Raw genomic sequence first — 19,754 nt, forward strand, 5'->3', positions numbered from 1 at the left:
CTAGTTATTAAAATTTGCAGACTTCTAAAACTCTGTGATAATGGTTTTACAAATTATAATTTTAATAGAATTAGATTTTTCTAGGCAATAAAGTGAGAAAGGAAATTGCTCAGCAACCAGTAAAGTCCTGGGTCTTGAAGCATAAGATTTTATTTACTTGTGAAACAAATATCACTTCTACTTAGCTGGGATTTTATGTGAGTGTTAAATAGCAGCAGACATTTTAAAAATACAGTAGAATCTCTTTAATCTACACAAATGTCAGGGAGACCCTTTGCAATTACCAAATGTTGTAATTTTACTAATATGAGAGAAGCAATGATTTTTTTTTTAAATGTATACTCCATCAGGCAAATATATTCTAGGAACTCACTAAGGGCCTGATCCAGCACCAAATGAAGCCAGTGGGAAGCTTTACATTGATTTCTGGGAGCTAGATTAGGCCCCAATCTGCATTACTGTAGAGAGGCTCCAGGATAGTTTGCTAAGAAGTGAATATTGAGCTTGGATGTGAAGCATTAGTGCCATCGGCTCTGTTTTGGGATATCACTGCATAAACTTCTAATCCAAAAATCCTTTTTCATTGTGGCTTTGTGCGGTGACTTCAGTGTAAAAGATGTTGTGAGGTATTTCTCATTTCATTTTCTAGGACAATCTATATATGCTAAGAATATGTATAAAAATAAAATATCCCTTAGGCAGTAAAGCTGTGCAGTATGCTTTCATCCACCATTAGAGACTGAAAAACAGAAAATACTCTCATTAATCTACACAACCACCCCCATGTTCCCAAACGACAGTTATGTAATATGCAGATATGGCAAAGAGAGATTCCCACAGGGGACTTATTTGTGTGCTCTCTTTTCTAGAAATTGCAATATATTTCCTTCAAGAGAGAGCTAGTAGTGTAGAGATTAGAACACAGGCCTGGGAGCCAGAGCTTCTGGCTCCATGCATCTTCTCCGTGTCTTGGACAAGTCATTAACCACTATATATTTTATCCATCTGTAAAAATGGGTTTATTATCTAACAGGGTTCTGTGAGGCTTAATTAATAAATGTTTGTAAAGCATTTTAGAATACTAAATGAATGGTGCTATATTGTATTATTAGTATAAATTGCTATTTTGGAACTTTAGGGACTTTTCCTAAAAGTTCAAGTAGAATTTTTAAATGCTACTCAAGTTGTCATATTGAATTCATTTTGCCTACTGCCATTTATAAAGAAGTGTGTTCCTTTTTAGGTATGGTGACATGAGGAGGCAAATTGGTTTTGAGATCAGAGACATGTGGTATAACTTAGGTGAGTAGCCAGAGCATTTCTTCTTTTGATCACTCATTTTGTGTATATATTCATAAAAACTATTTAGCATTTTAAAAAAACCTTCCTAAAAGAATGGTTACAAAATCAAGCACTCAGAATTCAATTAATGCCAGAATTAAAGTTCCCCAGGCAAGCTTAATTAAGATTGTAATCATGTAATAAAAGACTTAGTATTTTTTCCACAGTACTCTCACCTCCCACAGGATGGTTGGTATTCTGTTAATGGCAACCGTTCAATTTTTTTTTTTAATCTTCATTTGTGTATATGATCCTGTCATTGGAAACTGTATCATAAATCACATACAGAAGGGACAGAATGAAGGCTGACTACCAACAATTCTGCTTGAAGGTGGCAGTTCAGTTCTGCATGGCTGTGATGGACAACTCAGCAAGGTGGTGTTTCATGTGTCCTCCACTGCCTCATGCTATTGCATGATGTTATAAAGGGTGGAGCTGCCCCAACCAGCCTCAGTTCCTTCTTGCCACTCATGATTGGGTGTTGGATTGTATTGACTTGCTTCTCAAGTGTTCTTCCTTTCAGATTTTTTGTATATAGTTATGGTGTGCTCATCATGGTTAATAGAACTTTTCAATATGTTTCATTTATTTAAAATATTTAGTGTTACTTAGAACGTTGTTTCCTGTGTATTTGGGTACTGACTACCAGGGCATGCCTCAGTTTCTGAGCTTTAAGTCTTGCACCCACGACAAGAAATCAATGCTGGTGAGTGACCCTCACTCCAGGTGTCTGAAGTGCCTTGGTGAGGATCATGTTCTGGGACAGGTGTCCAATTTAAGAACGGAGAGGTGAAATTGTGTTACCTCCTCATGAAGGCAGCCTTCAGTCCACCATCAGAACCATCCCACTCAGGACGGGTGCCAAGAGCTTCTACCTCAGTCAGAAGTGCCCATACAGACATTGTGGAGAGTCAGCACCGCTTCTCTTACCGAGTACTGAGGAAAAGGCATAGATAAAAATGCTTTGAAGAAACCAACCTCCACCAGGAAATCAAGGTCCCCAGTTCCATCTGCCAGCAAGCAGGCTGGAAGGTGGGATAGAGATAAAGGCAGAGAAGAGATGTTCCCTGGTATTGACTTCATCTTGCACAGGGTTGTTGACTCTGGCACTGGTGCATGTATGGTTCAGGCCAACCCCCTCTATGGTATCAACCCTTTTGATGCAACATCAGCATCTTTTGGACAACCTGTCAATATCCACAATACCAGAGTTGTTGATGAATCCACAGTCTTCATTGGGTTTCTCCATGAGTAGCGGTATCCAACCCCCAGTATCAGGGCTGACTTCAGACTGTCCAGTGACATCTAGAGGCAAGCCCAGCATGCTGTGCCTGGTATCTACATTTCCAGAGAAACACTGCCAGTCCTTGGCACTATGTGGTACCACACCTTCCTGATCTGGCAACTCAGGCTCTTTCCCAGAGTTGGAAGTAGGCTCCTATGCTCTTTGCACTTGGAATAGATGGCTTCATTCACCTTCATCAAGAGGACTAAGTTCATGGTACCGAGCAGAGGTCCCACAGTGGTTCAAGGACCCAGATTTGTAGGCCGGTAGAGGTTGGGCCCCATATCCTACCAGTGGCTGTACTGGAACCCATGAGGGTTTCCTCCCACTATCAGATCCTCCCCAGTTCCAGCTCCTTCCAGATCCCTGAACAGACATCAGGATAGCTCTCATGTAGAGAATAATTAGGCTACTCCCCATACCAACGTCGGTTCTCAACCTGACCATCCTTGCCTGCCAAAGCCTCCTGCAGAGAAAATACAAGAGACTCCATCTCACCGTATGAGGCAGTGATGTCTATGGTGTCCTCCTCTCTTTAGGATGACTGTAGGGCCTAACAAGTCCCGCTAAAGAGGGTTGCTTCCTCTGTGGATATCCAGGTGGAGGTAGTGCAAGACAGCTTTCATAAACTGGTGGACATACTGGGGTCAGTGGGACCCTCTTGTGTGGCTCTGCCTAGAAATGATGCTGTTATTGGAGACCACAAGAATATTGTGGCAGATGCCATCATCACTGCCACTGACAACCAAGAGGACTGAACGGAGATACCATGGTTCTTTCTTGTGGATATAAATATTTCTATATCTATTCCTTCCTAGACTCCTTGGTTGTCTCTGCAGTGAATGAAAGGAAATGGCAGGGACAATCTTCTTCTACCCAAATGGCGAAAGAGACAAAAGACTCAACTTTTTCAGTAGAAAGATTTATTCTACTACTAGCCTGCAATTTCGTATCTCAAATCAGCAAGCCTTGCTCCGCAGATATGATTTCTCCCTCTGGGACAGTATCCTTATATTCATGGACAAATTGCCAGAGAGTGCCAGGCAAGAGTTTCGGACTGTATTGGAGGATGGCAAGCCTGTTAAGACCTCTCTTCAAGTGGTGTTGAATGGACTGATTCAGCAATGGCATCTGCAGTAATGATGTGTAAGTGTTCAAGGGCTTCAATCATTGTGTCTTCCTCATGAGGTCTAGCAGACTATACATGATCTCTCCTTTGAATGTCCAGCCCTTTTATCTCAGCAGGCTGACAAGAAACTGCACAGTCTAAAGGACTCAAATGCTAAGTCTTTGGGGATTTATGTTTCTGCCTAAAAAAAACCCAAATCTGCCCTTATAAATACCAGTGATATCAATCATTCATGCCTAGACATTCTGACCAATCTAAGAAGACTGGAAAGAATCATAGGAGGAGACCTCTACCTCCTCACTTTTCTTCTGCCAATGTTTCTAGGCAGCTCGGTAATGCCAAGCAGATGGTCTGACAGCCTGGTTGAGGGCAGTTTACATCACACCCGTTTCTCCTACCCCTATGTTTTCCATCAGATTATCCCACTTCCTCTGTGCTTGGACCTGTTTTATTACAGATCAATGGGTTCTAAGCACTGTAGAACTGGGGGACACACTTCCTTTTACTTCAGTCTCTCCCACCTCTTTCTCCTTCCCCATCCCTCCTCAGACCTAACTCATGAAGCTGTTCTCCTCCTGGAGATGCAGTCGGTTCTCTATTTGGGAGCTAGAGAGGAGTTTCCTGCCCTCCACCAAAGAAAGGGATTTTTTTCACTTTATTTCCTGATCTCAAAGGCAAAGAAAGGTCTAAAACCCATTCCAGACCTACCAAGAACTGAACAAATATATAAGGTTTTGTATGGTCTTCCTAGCCTCTATTATCCCCTTCCTGCTTCCCAGTAACATTGCCCTCAACTTGAGGAATGCGTATTTCTGTGTGGCTTGCCATCAAAGCCAGAGGAGATTCCTAAAATTTCTGCTCAACAACTTCCATTATCAATTTACAGTCCTGCGATTTGGCCTATCCATGGCCTTGTGAGTATTTACAAAATGCCTAGTGGGTGGTGGCTGTGTTCCTAAGAAAAACAGGAGTATAAGTATTTCCATAGCTGGACAGCTTGTTGATGAGAGGTTGGTCCAAGAACCAGATAGAATTTAAGGTAGTCGAGATCCGCTCCTTAATGGGTCTGGACAAATTATGTCCCCAAATGGTAGATTCTGTTCCTCCCTGGAATATAAATCTCGTGTTATCAAGGTTGATGGGTCCGTCCTTTGAATCAGTGGCTATCTGCTCTTTATTTCATCTAACCATGAAAGTGGCATTTTTGGTAATGATTACCTTTGCAAGAAGGGTAGGGGAGTTACAAGCTTTGGTAGCTGACTCTCCCTACACAGTCTTTTATAAGAACAAAGTTTACTTATGCCCATACCCAAATTTTTTTACTAAAGTAGTGTTGGACTGCCACCTCAGTCAAGTGATATACTTACCTACTTTCTTTCTTTTCTAAGCCACATTCTCATAAGGATGAAGAGAGACTCCATACTTTAGATGTCAGAAGGTTGTTAGCCTTTTACTTGGCCAGGCCTTGTTTTGGTCCTTTTCTCAATTGTTCATGGCAGTTGCAGACAGGATGAAGGGCCTTCCAGTCTTTATTCAGAGGATTTTGTCATGGATTTCCTCCTGTATACGTATGTGCTGTGACACTGCCTATGTAACCCCACCAAGCAGAGTGCTAGCATGCCCCACCAGATCTCAAGCAACTTCTGCAACTTATCTAGCTCAAGTGCCTATATCAAACATTTGTATGGCTGCAACTTGGTCATCGGTACATACCTTTTTAACTCCTTGTGCCATTTCTCAGCATTCCTGAAAAGATGCCAAATTTGAACAAATAGTCCTTCAGACATTGTTCAAGAAGACTCCAGTCCCACCTCCAGCTTGAACTGCTTGCAAGTTACTTGAAATGGAATGGACGTGTAATGAAAACGACCCATGAACCACCTTCCTTTCCTTCAATATCAGAGTCTCTCTGGTAAGAAGAAACTGAGGGTGGTTGAGGCGGCTCCACCTTTAATACTGTTGAGCAACAGTATGAGACAGCGGAGGGTACATGCTCTGCCCCAGTAGATACCAATAAGGGAAAAATCTCCAACTCTGGTGCACTGCGCACACACTCACATTAAGTGGAATGGATATGTGCAACATATCTCAAAAAAAAGTAGTTACAGAACAGGTCAGTAACCATTTTTTCTGTGTATCTGCTTCGGAATGATATAGGAGAATCAGCAGGGCCTGAGAGCTTGTGCAACACATTTGGAATTTTCAGAAAATTAAGGCACATTTTACAAGTTCTTCTATGTATGTGCAAATGGCAATATTCTGTGGGTATACTTTAGCCATATCTGGATGGAATTTCACAGGAACAGCAGCGGAGTCACAGTGATACCTAGTTCCAAGGGGGGTAGCCGTGTTAGTCTGTATACAGCAAAAACAACAAGAGTCCTGCAGCGCCTTAAAGACTAACAAATTTCTGCAGGGATAAGCTTTCATGCGCTGCAACCCACTTTATCAGATGCATGAAGTGGAAACCACAGGTAGGAGGTGTATATGCACGCACGCACACACACGCGCACACACACACAAAGGGTAAGAAACAACAAGGGGGAGGGCAAGTGCTAACAAAGTCAATTCACTTAGGGTAGATGAGGCCTATTCACAAGCGTTGAGTAGAAGGTGAGAACCTGTGAACAGTGACAATTACTTCTTGTAATGAGATAACCATTCCAAGTCCCTATTCAGACCAAGTCTGATTGTGTCAAGTTTGCATACGAGTTCCAGCTCTGCAGTTTCTCCTTGAAGTCTGTTTTTAAAGTTTTTTTGTTGAAGTATGGCAACTTTCAAGTCAGCTACAGAATGTCCTGGGAGATTGAAGTGATATCTAGGACTCTCCACCTGCCAAATTACAAGTTCCTGGCCCAAATTTTGGAGGCACTAGAGCTGTTCAGAGAATTATTAGATTATTTTTAATGAGCAAAATACACCTATTTTTCACTAACTTCATTCTCAGAAATAGCTAAATCATTTTTGCTGAAACTATATATATATATATATAAAAGAGAGAAAGAGTGCATATTTATGTGACAGGGAGGAAGTGTTCCCACTAGCTCTGTTGCAGGGCTATGTAGTGATGGAAAAAGAGGTCTTTATGAGAGTGGCTGAAATCTCTTTTTTATTAAAGGTGTCTTTAGTGAATTTGTGGCTGGAGACCAGAATAAAGCAGACTACACAATAATATATGACTTGACAGACAGATAGCAAAATCAATATTACTTGCCCTTATGTCAGGTCACCAAAGCTCAGTTCTGGAGCCCTCTCTGTCAGTTATCATGAAATTTTCTTTCAGGGTTTCAATGTTAAGGCTATTTATTTATCTATTATTTATTTTACTAATTTCTACAGCATCCATTGCTGAGACAATATTTAAACCTTTGCAGCCCCCCAGGAATTTACAAAAGTAAAAGATAAAATCTGCATCTGTATACACACACATCATTCACTGTATATAGCCTATGGGCACCCAGATTCTCCATTCACCAGATTGTTATTTCAAAACAGAATGAAATGTTCCCCTTGATGTATATGTTTGCACCAACCATGTACAGCCCCTTTAAAATGTTCAAATTAGTGCAGGCCAATAGCTGTGTGACTCATTTCTCTCCTACCTTTTAAATAAAGATAGTGGGACTATGAATAGTGACTCTTGGTATCTACTCCTGTCACTGACTCTGGGTAACCTTTGGCATGTCACCCAGTTGCATTGTGTCTCAGTTTAGCCCCCTGTAAAATGGGTATTATAATACTTACCTGCCTCACAGAGGTGTTGTGAGGCTCTATGTTTACAATGTGCTTGATCCTTAGCTGCTACGTACTGTAGATGAGCATAGTATTATTATTAATTTATTCCAGAGTTTCACATGTTAGGGGACTTGGTAAACAGGTGTTTTTCCCCTCCAACGAAAGGGGGAGGAGAAAGTTAATTATAAGGTAAGAAAATTGATCCCATTTCAAATAGGACTTTGCACCCTCCATTGAAGAGATATCTTCCCTCTTCTCACTTTCTTTTATTACTAGTAGAAAAAGTGTGCTGATAATGCTTATTCCCTGGCTCTGCATCAGTTGCATGTATTTCAGATTATAGATTAAGAATACTGAATTACCATTAGTAATAAATAGATTCCTATTATTATTTTGACACTTTTATATCTGGCAGTGTTTATTACACTGAATGGTGAAATCACTGCTGCATATGGCTCAGTCAAAATCAAAAGTGAAAAGTTATAATTCCTGCATGTTCTTGAGCGTGTAATTTTTATGATGTTACTCTGTCATTGTGCAAAAAAATATGATGAAACCAAGTAGCTGTGACTTTTTATATACAAAATAAAGGACAAGATTGAGTTTGGAAATTTCCTATTTTATCTTGTCATTTTATGACTTCAAATGTTATAATTAAGGCTTCATATCAGGTGTTTTGGAACTCTGTAGCCCAGAGCAGATGCAAAGCAACTTTGCCACACTTTATGTTCCTCGGTGAAGTGATACAAGGCAAAGGCAAAAGACTTATTTGGATGGCTGAAATTACTTAAAGAATACCAGAAATATTGACCTCTTCACCATATATTACTATTGTAGTGATCACAGTAATATGTGCATTACCATGCCAATTCACAGATGGCAAAACATTTGAAAACTCTTGTATTGGAAAGCAGCAATGTGTAACTTTGCACACAATTCAAATGTTTGTAATAGTCTGTCTAGGAGTATAATCTTTTTTGAAGCTTGTTTGGTTGTTTAAGAGCCTATATAAAACAGAACTCCACACAGAAAATTTAATTATATACTATTTGGGTCCTGACTACCTGAGAGAGAACCTCTCTTCCTGTGTGATAGTGACAGCTTTGATCATTGAGGCTCTTGAGGTAATATCACCTTAACTTAAAAGGTGGGGGTTTATGCAAAAGGTTTGATGTAGTAAAGAAATTAGAGAAACAAAAAACATAAAACAAAAGCTACATTTCAAACTCTTGTTGAAAATCCATGTGCTGTTCATATATGAAAAACATAGGTTGAAATTAATCAAGGTTGTTAACAGTATTTTGTTGTGGGTAGCTTTGAGCCCAATCCAAGCCCCACTGATTTCAGTGGTAGTTATGGTCACTCTTTTGTTCCCATTAATGAGTGGTTTTGCCATTGATTTTAGTAGGAGCAGGAATAAGCACCATATGTACGTGTGAGCAAATTGTTCCAGACACACACAAAAAATGGCAAGATGTGAGAGGTGCTGTTTAATTAGGCCACAACTTCATTAACTTAACTCATTAGGGAAGTATCCAGCAATAACTCATACAGGTCATCACTCCTTCCTCATTCGTCCAAACTCTCAGCATCGTCCCCTTGTGTAAGGGTTAAGTGGCTGGAAAAGGAGGTTGTCTCCTCACTGTACCAGACACTAGGTTTCCCAGCTTCTTGTCTTTCCCTAAATTCATTTCCAGCTCCAGTTTATCTTGGATTGTCCCCCTGTGGAATGAGTATCTGCAGTGGATACCTATCACCTGCCAAGTTGTGACAACTTGACCTGAACCTCCTGACCTACTCAGCCATGTCCTGGAGCTGTTGTGGGGAAGGCAAAGAATATCAGGCCTTTTTCCCCCCCTCCTTGTCCCAAAAAAGGCAAGTAGAGCAATCCTTACAGGAAACCAAAAAAGCCTGGTTTAACTCTGATTCCCTGGGTAGAAGGTTGGTCGTGCTGCTGCGGATATGAGAGAGGGCTCCTCCGTCTTATCTGCAAGGGGCCAATGGCTTGTATGAGCCCTTCTGGCCAGTCCTTGATTCCAACCTGAAGGAGAAGGGAGCCCTTAAAAGATCCACAACCCTTTCCCACTTGACCAGAGAAAGCCACACTGCCTTTGAGGTTGCAGGCGTTGCATTCTATTATGTAGTTGCTACTTTGAAAGAATATAAGTGCTTTTTCTAGTGCTGGCAAATATGTTCCTTTGGCTCAAGTGACAGATGCCTTACAGTATGCTGAATCTGCATGCCCAGGGCTCTGACTCTGATGTGTTTGTCTTCTTATGACCTCTCCATTATTAAGGTTGATATCATTTATTTCAGTATTCCATTTTTAAGGCTGAAATTGAACCCCTGGTATTTTTGTAAAAGTGTTAAGCTTTCAGAGTTTTTCTTAGAGCTCAATCTTACTGACAATTAGAAGGTCTTTTTTTCTCAACATTTTTGAATACATTAAGTGCTTTTTGAGATGTAAAGGTTTTTTAAATGTCCCCTTTTTCAAATTTTTGCAGTGTATCTAATGTTTCTTTCTGCCTCTTGACCTGGTAAATGAAATCACATTACAACATAACAGTTGAAATATATTATTTATTACTATTTACTATCCAATAGTGCCCAAAGGTGAAAATCACAGAGGGGTCGTACAGTGTTATCCAAATGAACAGGAAGACATGACCTCTGTCTCTATCGTGTAGGAAGACAAGTGACACACAAAGAGTTGGAAGAAAGGATACAATAAAGCATATTTGAAACATAGGTAGACTTGGATGCTGATTCATGGGTGATGCAGTTTTCAGGGTCGAGTAGTTAAATGTTTAAGAAATTGTAATTATTTGAAAACTAAACCTTGATCCACTCTCAATAAAGCTGATGGAGGGGAAAAAAATAATGAAAATATTTTTAACCTTGATATCTGAATTAACCAGGGCTACTTTTCAAATGTGAAACTCCCCAGGATATAGCAAAATTACTGCTATTTCTGCATTCCCTATCAGTGAGCTAGTCACATATGGGTCCAGCAGTTCACCAGTCTTGATGTCAGGAAAGGTATCTTGACAGAAATGTTAATCTTGTTGGAGGGTAAATCAAGGTCAAAAATAGACCTGAACTTTGAGTCTAACACAAATAGAAGTAATTATATTTACCATTTTCTGAATTAGTCATACATGCTCAGATCTGACCCCAAGTGAGGTATGAAATTGCTAGAATATTATTCAATGATTTTGTGACCCAAATTAAAATGTGGGGTAAGTGGGGGAGATGAGAAAAAAACACATAATTATCTAATACCTTCCATTTCTTATTTTTGGTAATATTAATTTATTATCTATCATAAGGCATTGTGCTGAAAGCACTCTACAAGTTGCAGTGTACACTATAGCAAGGTAGAGGCCAAAATAAATCAAGAATTTACATGCTGTTTAACAACAAATGCTGTTTCACCTATAGTTGTAAAGCTGCTGCACATTATATACTACCTTGCCAAAGACAGAGTCGTACATTTTCTTCCAAATCTGTTACATTTTGAATCTGTGCATAGGAGCTCCAGGAAAAAAAAACCCCTGTGAATTCATTGTTCCCTTGTTTATCTAAGGATATGCTTTGTGTGTGACAGACAGCTGGAGCAGATGATGTTGGGTCCCAGAATAAGATTTCCTTGTGTATTTTGTCTGTACCATTTTATATTGTGACACAACATTGTATTGGATCATGTTGTCATGGCAAATACACATGGTGTATTTTTGCACCTCACTGATGTACTGAAATATATAGTATATAATTTTAGTTATGGCTAGAAGGGTGCTAGTGAGAGGCTTCCTGCTTTATTTGAACTGTTTGTTCACATCTTACTGGACAAGCCAAAATGTCCATTTTTCTGTGTGAAATGTAGATTTGGGATAATGATCATTTGCTCTGTGCTGATTTTTTTTGTAGTCCTTTCCAGTTCCCCTATATTTAAGAATGTACTTTGTGTATTAAATCTCAGATGGGTACAATAGATCTGATTCGTGAGGCAATATGCTTAGCGTCCAAAACAGAGAGAGTGCTGACTCCACAGTTTTACAGATTATTTTACTTGTTTTTCCATGCAGCAGAGTGTGTAAATTCTGGTGGGAGCCACCTACATACCCTGCAGATGAAGGGAAGAGCTAAATTGGATTCAAATAGCAGATGTGGGCTTATTTGCAGTGTAATATACAAATAATTTTAATATTTTGCTAATCACTCTGACTCTCCTTTCCCCCCATGTATTTCATTTTCTTCTCTTGTATTTCATTTGCTGAAAAACACCCCTGTCCTCATTGATTTAAAAACTCTGTTGATTATTACCTGTGAGAGAGGATTGCTGTGAGTATAATACACTCTGAATAACAAAAGGAATGAATACTGGCAGCAGCACTGTTCTTAGATTCTTCTGATACCTGTAAAGGAAGTGAATGTATGAGGCGTGGAGCAAGTCTGGAGAGTGCCTGCAGCTCCCTTAAATGTCTGCACTTTGTATGCGGTGTTCAGCTGCTCATAGGATTGGATTCAAAGCTGCATATTCAAGATATGTAGCTCTTTGTCACGCAGCTGAGATGTTCTGTAACTTTTTATTTGGCAAGACCAATATATTCTGTTACAGAAAAGGAAGAGTAATCAAAGATTTAAAATACATTATTTTTTAAATTTGCTATTTTTCACATCTAGACCTCAGAAGATACTAGTTATTCTTTACTATCCATCCATAAGCTTGGAACGATGAAAAACTCATTGTGACAGGTGGAGAACTTCATGACATTGATGTTGCCCCTGATGAATAACTTTGTGTCACTATCATTTGTTCTCTGAAATATTGGCTCTGACACTTTTCAGGCATAATACAAGAAAACTGTCACCTGAGAGACTGAAGGTAATAACATACAAAGAAAAGAAAAGAATGCTTTACAGCTGTTAGTTGCATGCTCCTTGAAAACATTCAGCATTGGCCGAGTCATATGTCGTCAAACAATAACCGGTCTCCTGCAAACATGCTGATAAGATGTTAGGTCTATCACAGAATCATAGGGTTAGAAGGGACTGCAAGGGTCATCTACTCTAATCCCTTGCCAAGATGCAGGATTTGTTGTGTCTAAACCATTCAAGACAGATAGCTTTCCAGCCTCTTTTTGAAAACTTCCAGTGAAGGAACTTGCACAACTTCCATGGGCAGTCTGTTCCATTGTCCTGCTGTACTTACAGTTAGGAAGTTTTTCCTGAGATTTAATCTAAATCTGCTATGCTGTAGTTTGAACCCATTGCCTCTCATCCTGCCATCTGTGAGAGAACAATTTTTCTCCATCTTTTTTATGGCAGCTTTTTCAAGTATTTGAAGACCGCTATCATGTCCCCCCTTAATCTCCTCTTTTCCAAATTTAACATACCCAGTTCTTTCAGGCTTTACTCATATGGCTTGCATTCCATCCCTTTGATCATCTTTGTTGTTTGTCTCTGGATCCTTTCCAATTTCTCTATACCCTTTCTATACAGTGATGACCAAAACTGGACACAGTACTTCATCTGAGGCCAAGCTAGTACTGAGTAGAGAGGCACTACCTGTGATTTGCATGCTATGTCTCTGTTAATGCAATCCCAAATTGCATTTCCTTTTTTTTACAACAGCATTGCATTATTGACTCATGTTGAGGTTGTGATCCACCACAAGCCCCAGATCCTTCTCAGCAGTGCTGCCACCAAACCAGTTATCCTCGTTCTGTATTTATGCATTTTGTTGGTCTTTCCTAAGTGTAGCATCTTGCATTTGTCTTTGTTGAATTTCATTTTGTTGTCTATAGCCCACTTCTCCAATTTATCAAGATCCCTTTGAATTTTGGCTCTGTCCTCCAAAGTTTTTGCAACCCCCCTAGCTTTGCGTCATCTACTGAGCCTGCATTTCTCCGACTTACTTATGAGAGTGTCATATGGGACTGTGTCAAAAGCCTTGCTGAAATCCAGGTATATTACGTCCACCACATTCCCCCTATCCACTAAAGCAGTTATCCTGTCAAAGAAGGAAATCAAGATGGTTTGGCATCATTTGTTTTTAGTAACTCCATGCTAACGTAGTGATACCCTTTCATCCTCCAGGTATATCTAAAGTTCTGCCATTGCTGCTTTCAAATTACATTCTCAGCCAAGAAAGCAAATAAAGCAACTTAAATTTTTGTTGTTTGTTGAAAAAATAAAATGATTATTATGTTGCTATTTTGTTAGTAAAGGACTTTCTTCTTGATCACCTCTACTATTAAATGATCTTATGTTAATGTTAATTGCAAGCACAACTAAAATTGTTAATGAATCTGAATACTATCTCAGTTATTGCTACAGTAATCTGATGAGGACAAGCATGCTAATGAATACATTGTGTTACATGCTGCTCCATAATTGTGTGTGTGAAATTTCAGATATATGTGAATTCATGCTGTTCTGTGCATTTTTCTTGCATACGGATTTTAAATTTAATTTAAAAATCAATAGGCTATACTAATTTTGTTACTGTTCCATACATTGTACAGTATTATAATACACTGGGCCTCCATAGCATCTTCCATACAGGGATCTACAGCACTTTACAAATTTTAAGAGATTAAGCATCACAACACTCCTCAAAAGAAGGTAATCATTATTTACCACAATTCAGAGATGCGGAAACTACGGCCCAAAGAAGTTAAGTGATTTTTTTTCCAGAGTCAGACCAGGAAATCTGTTGATACAACCTTATTTCTAAGACGTCTACATATTCGCCTGTCCAGTGCTCCAAAATCTGCCTTGCACTTCATTTACTGTGCACAATATCCATCCTTTCATCTTTAATATTATAGAATAGATAATTCATTGAATAGATAATGTCCAGTTCTAGCCAATGCTGCTTACAGTAACTAGATTTTTTAATTAAATTATATAATTGTTAAGTATTTGAGTTGCTGTTAAGAACTTACTTCCTTTCTGAATCTGTGAGGGGGAAGAAGTCAGAAAGGCACAGTTTCCATTTGGGAAGAAAAATGTAAAATAAAATTAGCCAGTCAAATCAACTATGGAAGAAGGAAGGCATACTCTAGACCTGGCTTAGATGTAGTTTCATATCTTGAGGCTGTAATTATGCAGTCATAATGACATTTTGATAAAATCTCACATTTTGTAAAACTGGGAAAGGTATGGAATTTTAAAACATTTAAGATAACTGGTATGCTTTTTACTTCTATTTCCTCTTATTTGAATGATGTAATTCGAGTACTTAATATGTAATGTGGATGTGTATAAATTTGTTTGGTTTATGGAAGTATAGCGAGCTCTGGTTTAGGTCTCTCTGAACATTTCTTTAATAGTTTTACTCTCAGCCTTAAAAAAAGAATTCATTTATCTTTCTGAGGGTTTGTGACTTAACTTAGGACCTGTATTGCAATTAAGGAATTGAGCCCAAAATTGAAAAATGCATTTTTTTGCTCATGATATTCAAAGCTTTATTGCTATATAGCATTTTTAAAAAGTAATCTTGTCGCACTGTTGTTGGCTGTTTATTAATTCTGAAGTATGTTTCCCCCCAAAGGTCAACATAAGATCAAATTCATCCCAGAAATGGTTGGACCTATGTTAGAAATGACACTGATTCCTGAAACTGAGCTTCGAAAAGCTACAATCCCAATATTCTTTGACATGATGCAGTGTGAGTTTCATTCTACTAGAAGCTTCCAGATGGTAAGTATTGTTTAGCTACAAATATTTTAGGTTTGCGAGTGTAACCCAAGGACCTGTGGATGCCCATTGGTAGAGGGCACAGAGATACATCGGGATACAATGATCCTTTAGGTTCACCAGAAGGGGTCATGTAAGGTTTCTAAGGAAGAATGTGTCACACTGGTCATTGTGGCCATTACATAATATATGTGGAGATAATGTATAAGGAGTTGTGTGTGTATACTGAAAACTATGTTCTTAAGACATCGTAATTAAAGGCAAATCACTCAGAAGTAGTGTGTATTGAGACACACTTCTCCAGACATAAGGTAGGAGACACTTAGCCCCCTGGTTGATGATAGTGTATTGTGTATCTGACAATGGAAGTCTATTGGCATATTAAGTTCAAGATAATGAATGGATTTCAGGAAAAAACAAAAACAATAGGGATTATCCTGTCTGAGTAAAGACAATGAATTACAGGGGCATAACTGGGTAAGGAGTTACACCTGGCATCCTTCACTCTGGGAGGACAAGCTAGTGGATTTGATCTTATGAAAGGAGGAAAACATTTTGGTTGAAAACTCTGGGAAAAGGACTTTGGAATGAGCTAACCTTGAGGAGACAGATTAATGTCTTGTGAGTTAAGTTTAGGCTTTAGAAAGTGCATTATGATTTTACATTGCATATAACTATTTGTTTCCAGTATTTTTATTTGCTATCATTTGAATCTCTGTTCTTTGATTATAAACATGTTTGTATTTTCACTATAAATGTATCTAAGTACTGCATGTCAAGCAGAGTGATGATCTAGAGTTGAATCCAGTAATTTGGTGTGTTGTATTCTTTGAGAAGCAGGGAATATGAGAGTTCTGTGACTGTTCAGTGGACCATGGTCTGAGCACTCCAGAGGGATGGTTGAGTTCAACAAGGAATTTTCCCCAGGGCAGATTGGCAGAGACTCTGGGTTTTTTTCACCTTCTCTACAGCATGGGGCACGGATCACTTGCAAGTTTAAACTAGTGTAAATAGTGGATTCTCTGTCACTTGAAGTCATTAAACCTTGATTTGAGGACTTCTGTAACTCAGTCAGAGACTAGGGATCTATTACAGGAATGGATGGGTGAGGTTCTGTGACCTGCCACGTGCAGGAGGTCAGATTAGGTGATCACGATGGTCCCTTCTGATTTTAAAGTCTATGAGTACTCAGGAGTTGGTGTGTGCCTGTCACTAAGCTGTACAAAGATAGTGAGGCCAAGAAGGTGGTGCTTGTATTGCCAGAGGCTGATAAAGTCAGGGAATTGATCCACAGCATTATGGACAACTAAGGGCCAGTGATAGTGGCTTTGGATACCCTTGGGAAGCATCACAGTGAGTAAGCACAATTGTGACCTGGTTACAAACACTAATTTTTTTTTAACATCCATTAGGTGCAATTACAGATAAGTTTATTTTTATAACTTTAAGTGGCTGTAGCATTTTTTGTTGAAGCTTGTTTTGCACAGAGCAAGTGAAACCTTTCTGTGTGCTACAAATGGAATACAGAGGCTGATATTTTAATTCTTCACTATCACTCAAAAAAAGAGGCTGTGTTCTGAGTTAAATTAGACTAGAAGAATTCTGAGCATAGTAGGAAAGAAAATAGGAAGCGAAAAATTAACTGTGTAATGTAGTGTTTTAATCTCTCTCATAATTATGATGTTCTTTACCAAGATTTTGACATCAAAATAATGTCATATATACTATATATGAATACTGTAAATAGCATCATGAAATTTTATCTTTTGGGACAGAGGTGGAAATCTTTCTGCAACTATGTGAAATCTTGGCCTGCCATCTGCAGTGTTTGAGAGATTAGTGAACTAATAGCAAAAAATATTTTGACATCACTCTCTTTGCACCTTTGATATATTTGAACCTGTATCTTAAAGAATAAATACATGAGTGTGTGTTAGAAGCAAGTATCTTTGAGACTAAAGTAGGGTTTTTATATGAGAAAATGTGAAGATTAGCAGTACTTTAAATATTAAGCAAAACAACTCAGAATCATATTGCCCAGATCCTCATCTGGTGTAAATCAGCATAGCTGCATGGAAGTCAGTGGAGGTATGCCAATTTATGCAAGCTGGGGATATGAATTTTACAATGTGTTCCAAATGGAAATGGTCAAAAAAATTTGGCCAAAACTTTTTTGGGTTAAAAATGCAGTGTGGACGTGCTCTTGGAACCGGGGAGCAGCGTCCGGGTTTTTCCTCTCTGGGTCCTCCGCAGAGGGGGACCACCCCTCCCGGCTACCTCCCACCGGGAGCAGTCTTGTGCCCTTTTCAGGGCAAGCAGTTTATGCACCAGGCCCTCAGGTCGGGCCGGCAAAGCAAAGAGTCTATGGCCAGGCCCTCAGGCAGGGCTGGCCAGGCAGCAGTCCGAAGCCAGGCCCTCAGGCAGGGCTGGCGAGGCACGCAGTCTAAAGCCAGGCCCTCAGGCAGGGCTGGCGAGGCAAACAGTCTAAAGCCAGGCCCTCAGGCAAGGCTGGCGAGGCAAACAGTCTAAAGCCAGGCCCTCAGGCAGGGCTGGCGAGGCAGCAGTTTATGGCCAGGTCCTCAAGCAGGGCTGGCAAGGCAGCAAGCCGCTCTCGGGAACGGCACGGCGGGGAAGGCTTCCTCACGGAGGATAGGGAAGAGGGGAGGGGGACGCAGGCCCGCCCGTCTCCACTGCGTCCCAGCCCAGGGCCCTGGCAGTGGCAACGGCGTTGGCCACTGGGTCGGCGGGGCTCCGGCCGCAACACGCCGCCCGGGTTGTCCCTGACTCAGCCACCAACGGAACGGCTATCCCTGGGCTCCTTCCTCCCCGAAACCCCCGGTACCTGCCTCCTCTGGGTCGCTGAGGTGGGGTAGACCTGCTAGGCCCTCGTTGTCCACGGGCGGCAGCTCGGGTAGCTCCATGGGCTCGTCTTCGGGGGGTAGCTCCTCCAGGTCCTGCGGTCCCCACACCTCGGGCAGAGCCGGTAGATCCTCAGGGTCCCAGGCTCGGCACTGCTCTGGCAGGTCTGGTTCTGGCTCCCAAGCCCCGGGTGTCTCTGGGGGGTTCTCCTCCAGCTCGTAGTCTGCGGGGAGCCCCGACGGGCCTTCTTCCAGCTCCCAGGCCGAGGGGGTCTCTGGCGGTCCCTCCAACTCCCAGGCCGTAGGGTACCTGGGGGAGGCCTCGGTCGATCCCCAGGCTGGGTTTCAGGCCAGCCACTCCCTCTCAGCCCGGCTCCCCGGCCCGGCCTTGGCTAGGAGCTCCGGAGGAGACGCGTCCTTCCCCTTCAGCCGCCTCCCGCCAACTGAGCTCGCCGGCCTGGCTCTTACAGGCCTAGCTCCGCTCCCCTGCTTCCGGTCAGGTGGGGCCACGGGGGCCTTTAAAGGCCTAGACCCGCCCCCTTGCTTCCGGTCCGGTGTTTCCCTGGGGCAGGCCTCTGTCAGCCAGGGTGGGTCTGGCTTCCTCTCTGGGTCCTCCTCAGAGGGGGACCACCCCTCCCGGCTACATGCAGCTATGGTGACACTGAAACATTTAATGAATTTGTGTTGATTTTGCCAAATTGTTTCAATTGGGAGGTCGGGGGGACTAAAAAAAAAACCCTGAAAAAAATCTGAACATTCAGTTTTTTAAATGAAATGTTTTAATTTTTTACTTGAAACAACTTTAGTTTCGAAATTTCCTTGATTTGTTGTTGTTTTTAATTTTAAAATGTTTTTAAAAGTACTCATAATCGTAACCAAATGTTCCATTTTGAAAACATTTTATTCGACCTGATGTTATTTTTTTCAACTTTCTGATTTACCAAAAAAAATTTTTAATGCATTTTTGGTTCCATCTGATTTATTAATATTGCCAGCAAACCAAAAAATCCATTAGTAAGCTCTAGTTCTGAAGCCTGATGATTGTTTTTTTTTTTTTTCATTTAAATTGAGGTTTGTGTTTCTTGGATGGGAACTAATCTAATTCTGTATAGGACTTTTTTTTCATAAGTTAGCAATCATAATAAGCTTCTAACATATCTTTAGCCAAAAGAAATCAATGTCTACAAGGAATGAGTTAAAGATACAAAACGTGACTAGCTCTATTAATTTTCAGTTGTGTTGCAATGAATGAGGATCTTTTGAACAGTATTTTGATTCAGTTCAGCTACCGCATAGTCAGGTTTTATATTTATCTCTGATGTTATTGCAGTAATAAGTAAAGTACAATGTAGTATGTTAACATTTTATGTAACTTTGCAGTGATAGAGTAAGAAAACAAAACAAAAACCTGAATGCTCAGTGGGATACCTTTTAAATATTCTCAAGTCAGATGCTTACTTCCGTTACTTGTCGGTTTTTTATTTGAGCAATTATATGGATAATGAACTATATAAAGATGATATTACTGTTTAATTGATGGCCCTATATTTCTTTGCATAGAATAGTCTGGTTGTTTTAATAGATGAACAGTTTAAATATTTAACAAACTTTCTTCCTTTTTTGAGAAGTCGTATGCTTCATGTTTAAATAGATGCTTTGGATTTTAGATAGAAATCTTCCACATATTTATATCCTCACGTCA

At 40.3% G+C, this 19,754-nt stretch overlaps 1 protein-coding gene across 3 annotated transcripts in view; it reads left to right on the forward strand.

Moving 5' to 3' along the window:
• DOCK1 (dedicator of cytokinesis 1) overlaps positions 1–19,754 on the forward strand; it is a 525,973-nt gene that overhangs the window by 397,687 nt on the left and 108,532 nt on the right. For all 3 annotated transcript variants that reach the window (XM_067533435.1, XM_067533436.1, XM_067533437.1), the window contains exons 32-33: positions 1,244–1,302; positions 15,049–15,197. In XM_067533435.1, coding sequence (XP_067389536.1) covers positions 1,244–1,302; positions 15,049–15,197 — 208 coding nt within the window. The remainder of the gene's footprint in view (positions 1–1,243; positions 1,303–15,048; positions 15,198–19,754) is intronic.

Source organism: Emydura macquarii, unplaced genomic scaffold (genome assembly GCF_026122565.2).
Source record: "Emydura macquarii macquarii isolate MOO-44397 ecotype Brisbane River unplaced genomic scaffold, CSIRO-AGI_Emac_v2 contig_3343, whole genome shotgun sequence".
In the NCBI taxonomy this organism is placed as follows: Eukaryota; Metazoa; Chordata; order Testudines; family Chelidae; genus Emydura; species Emydura macquarii.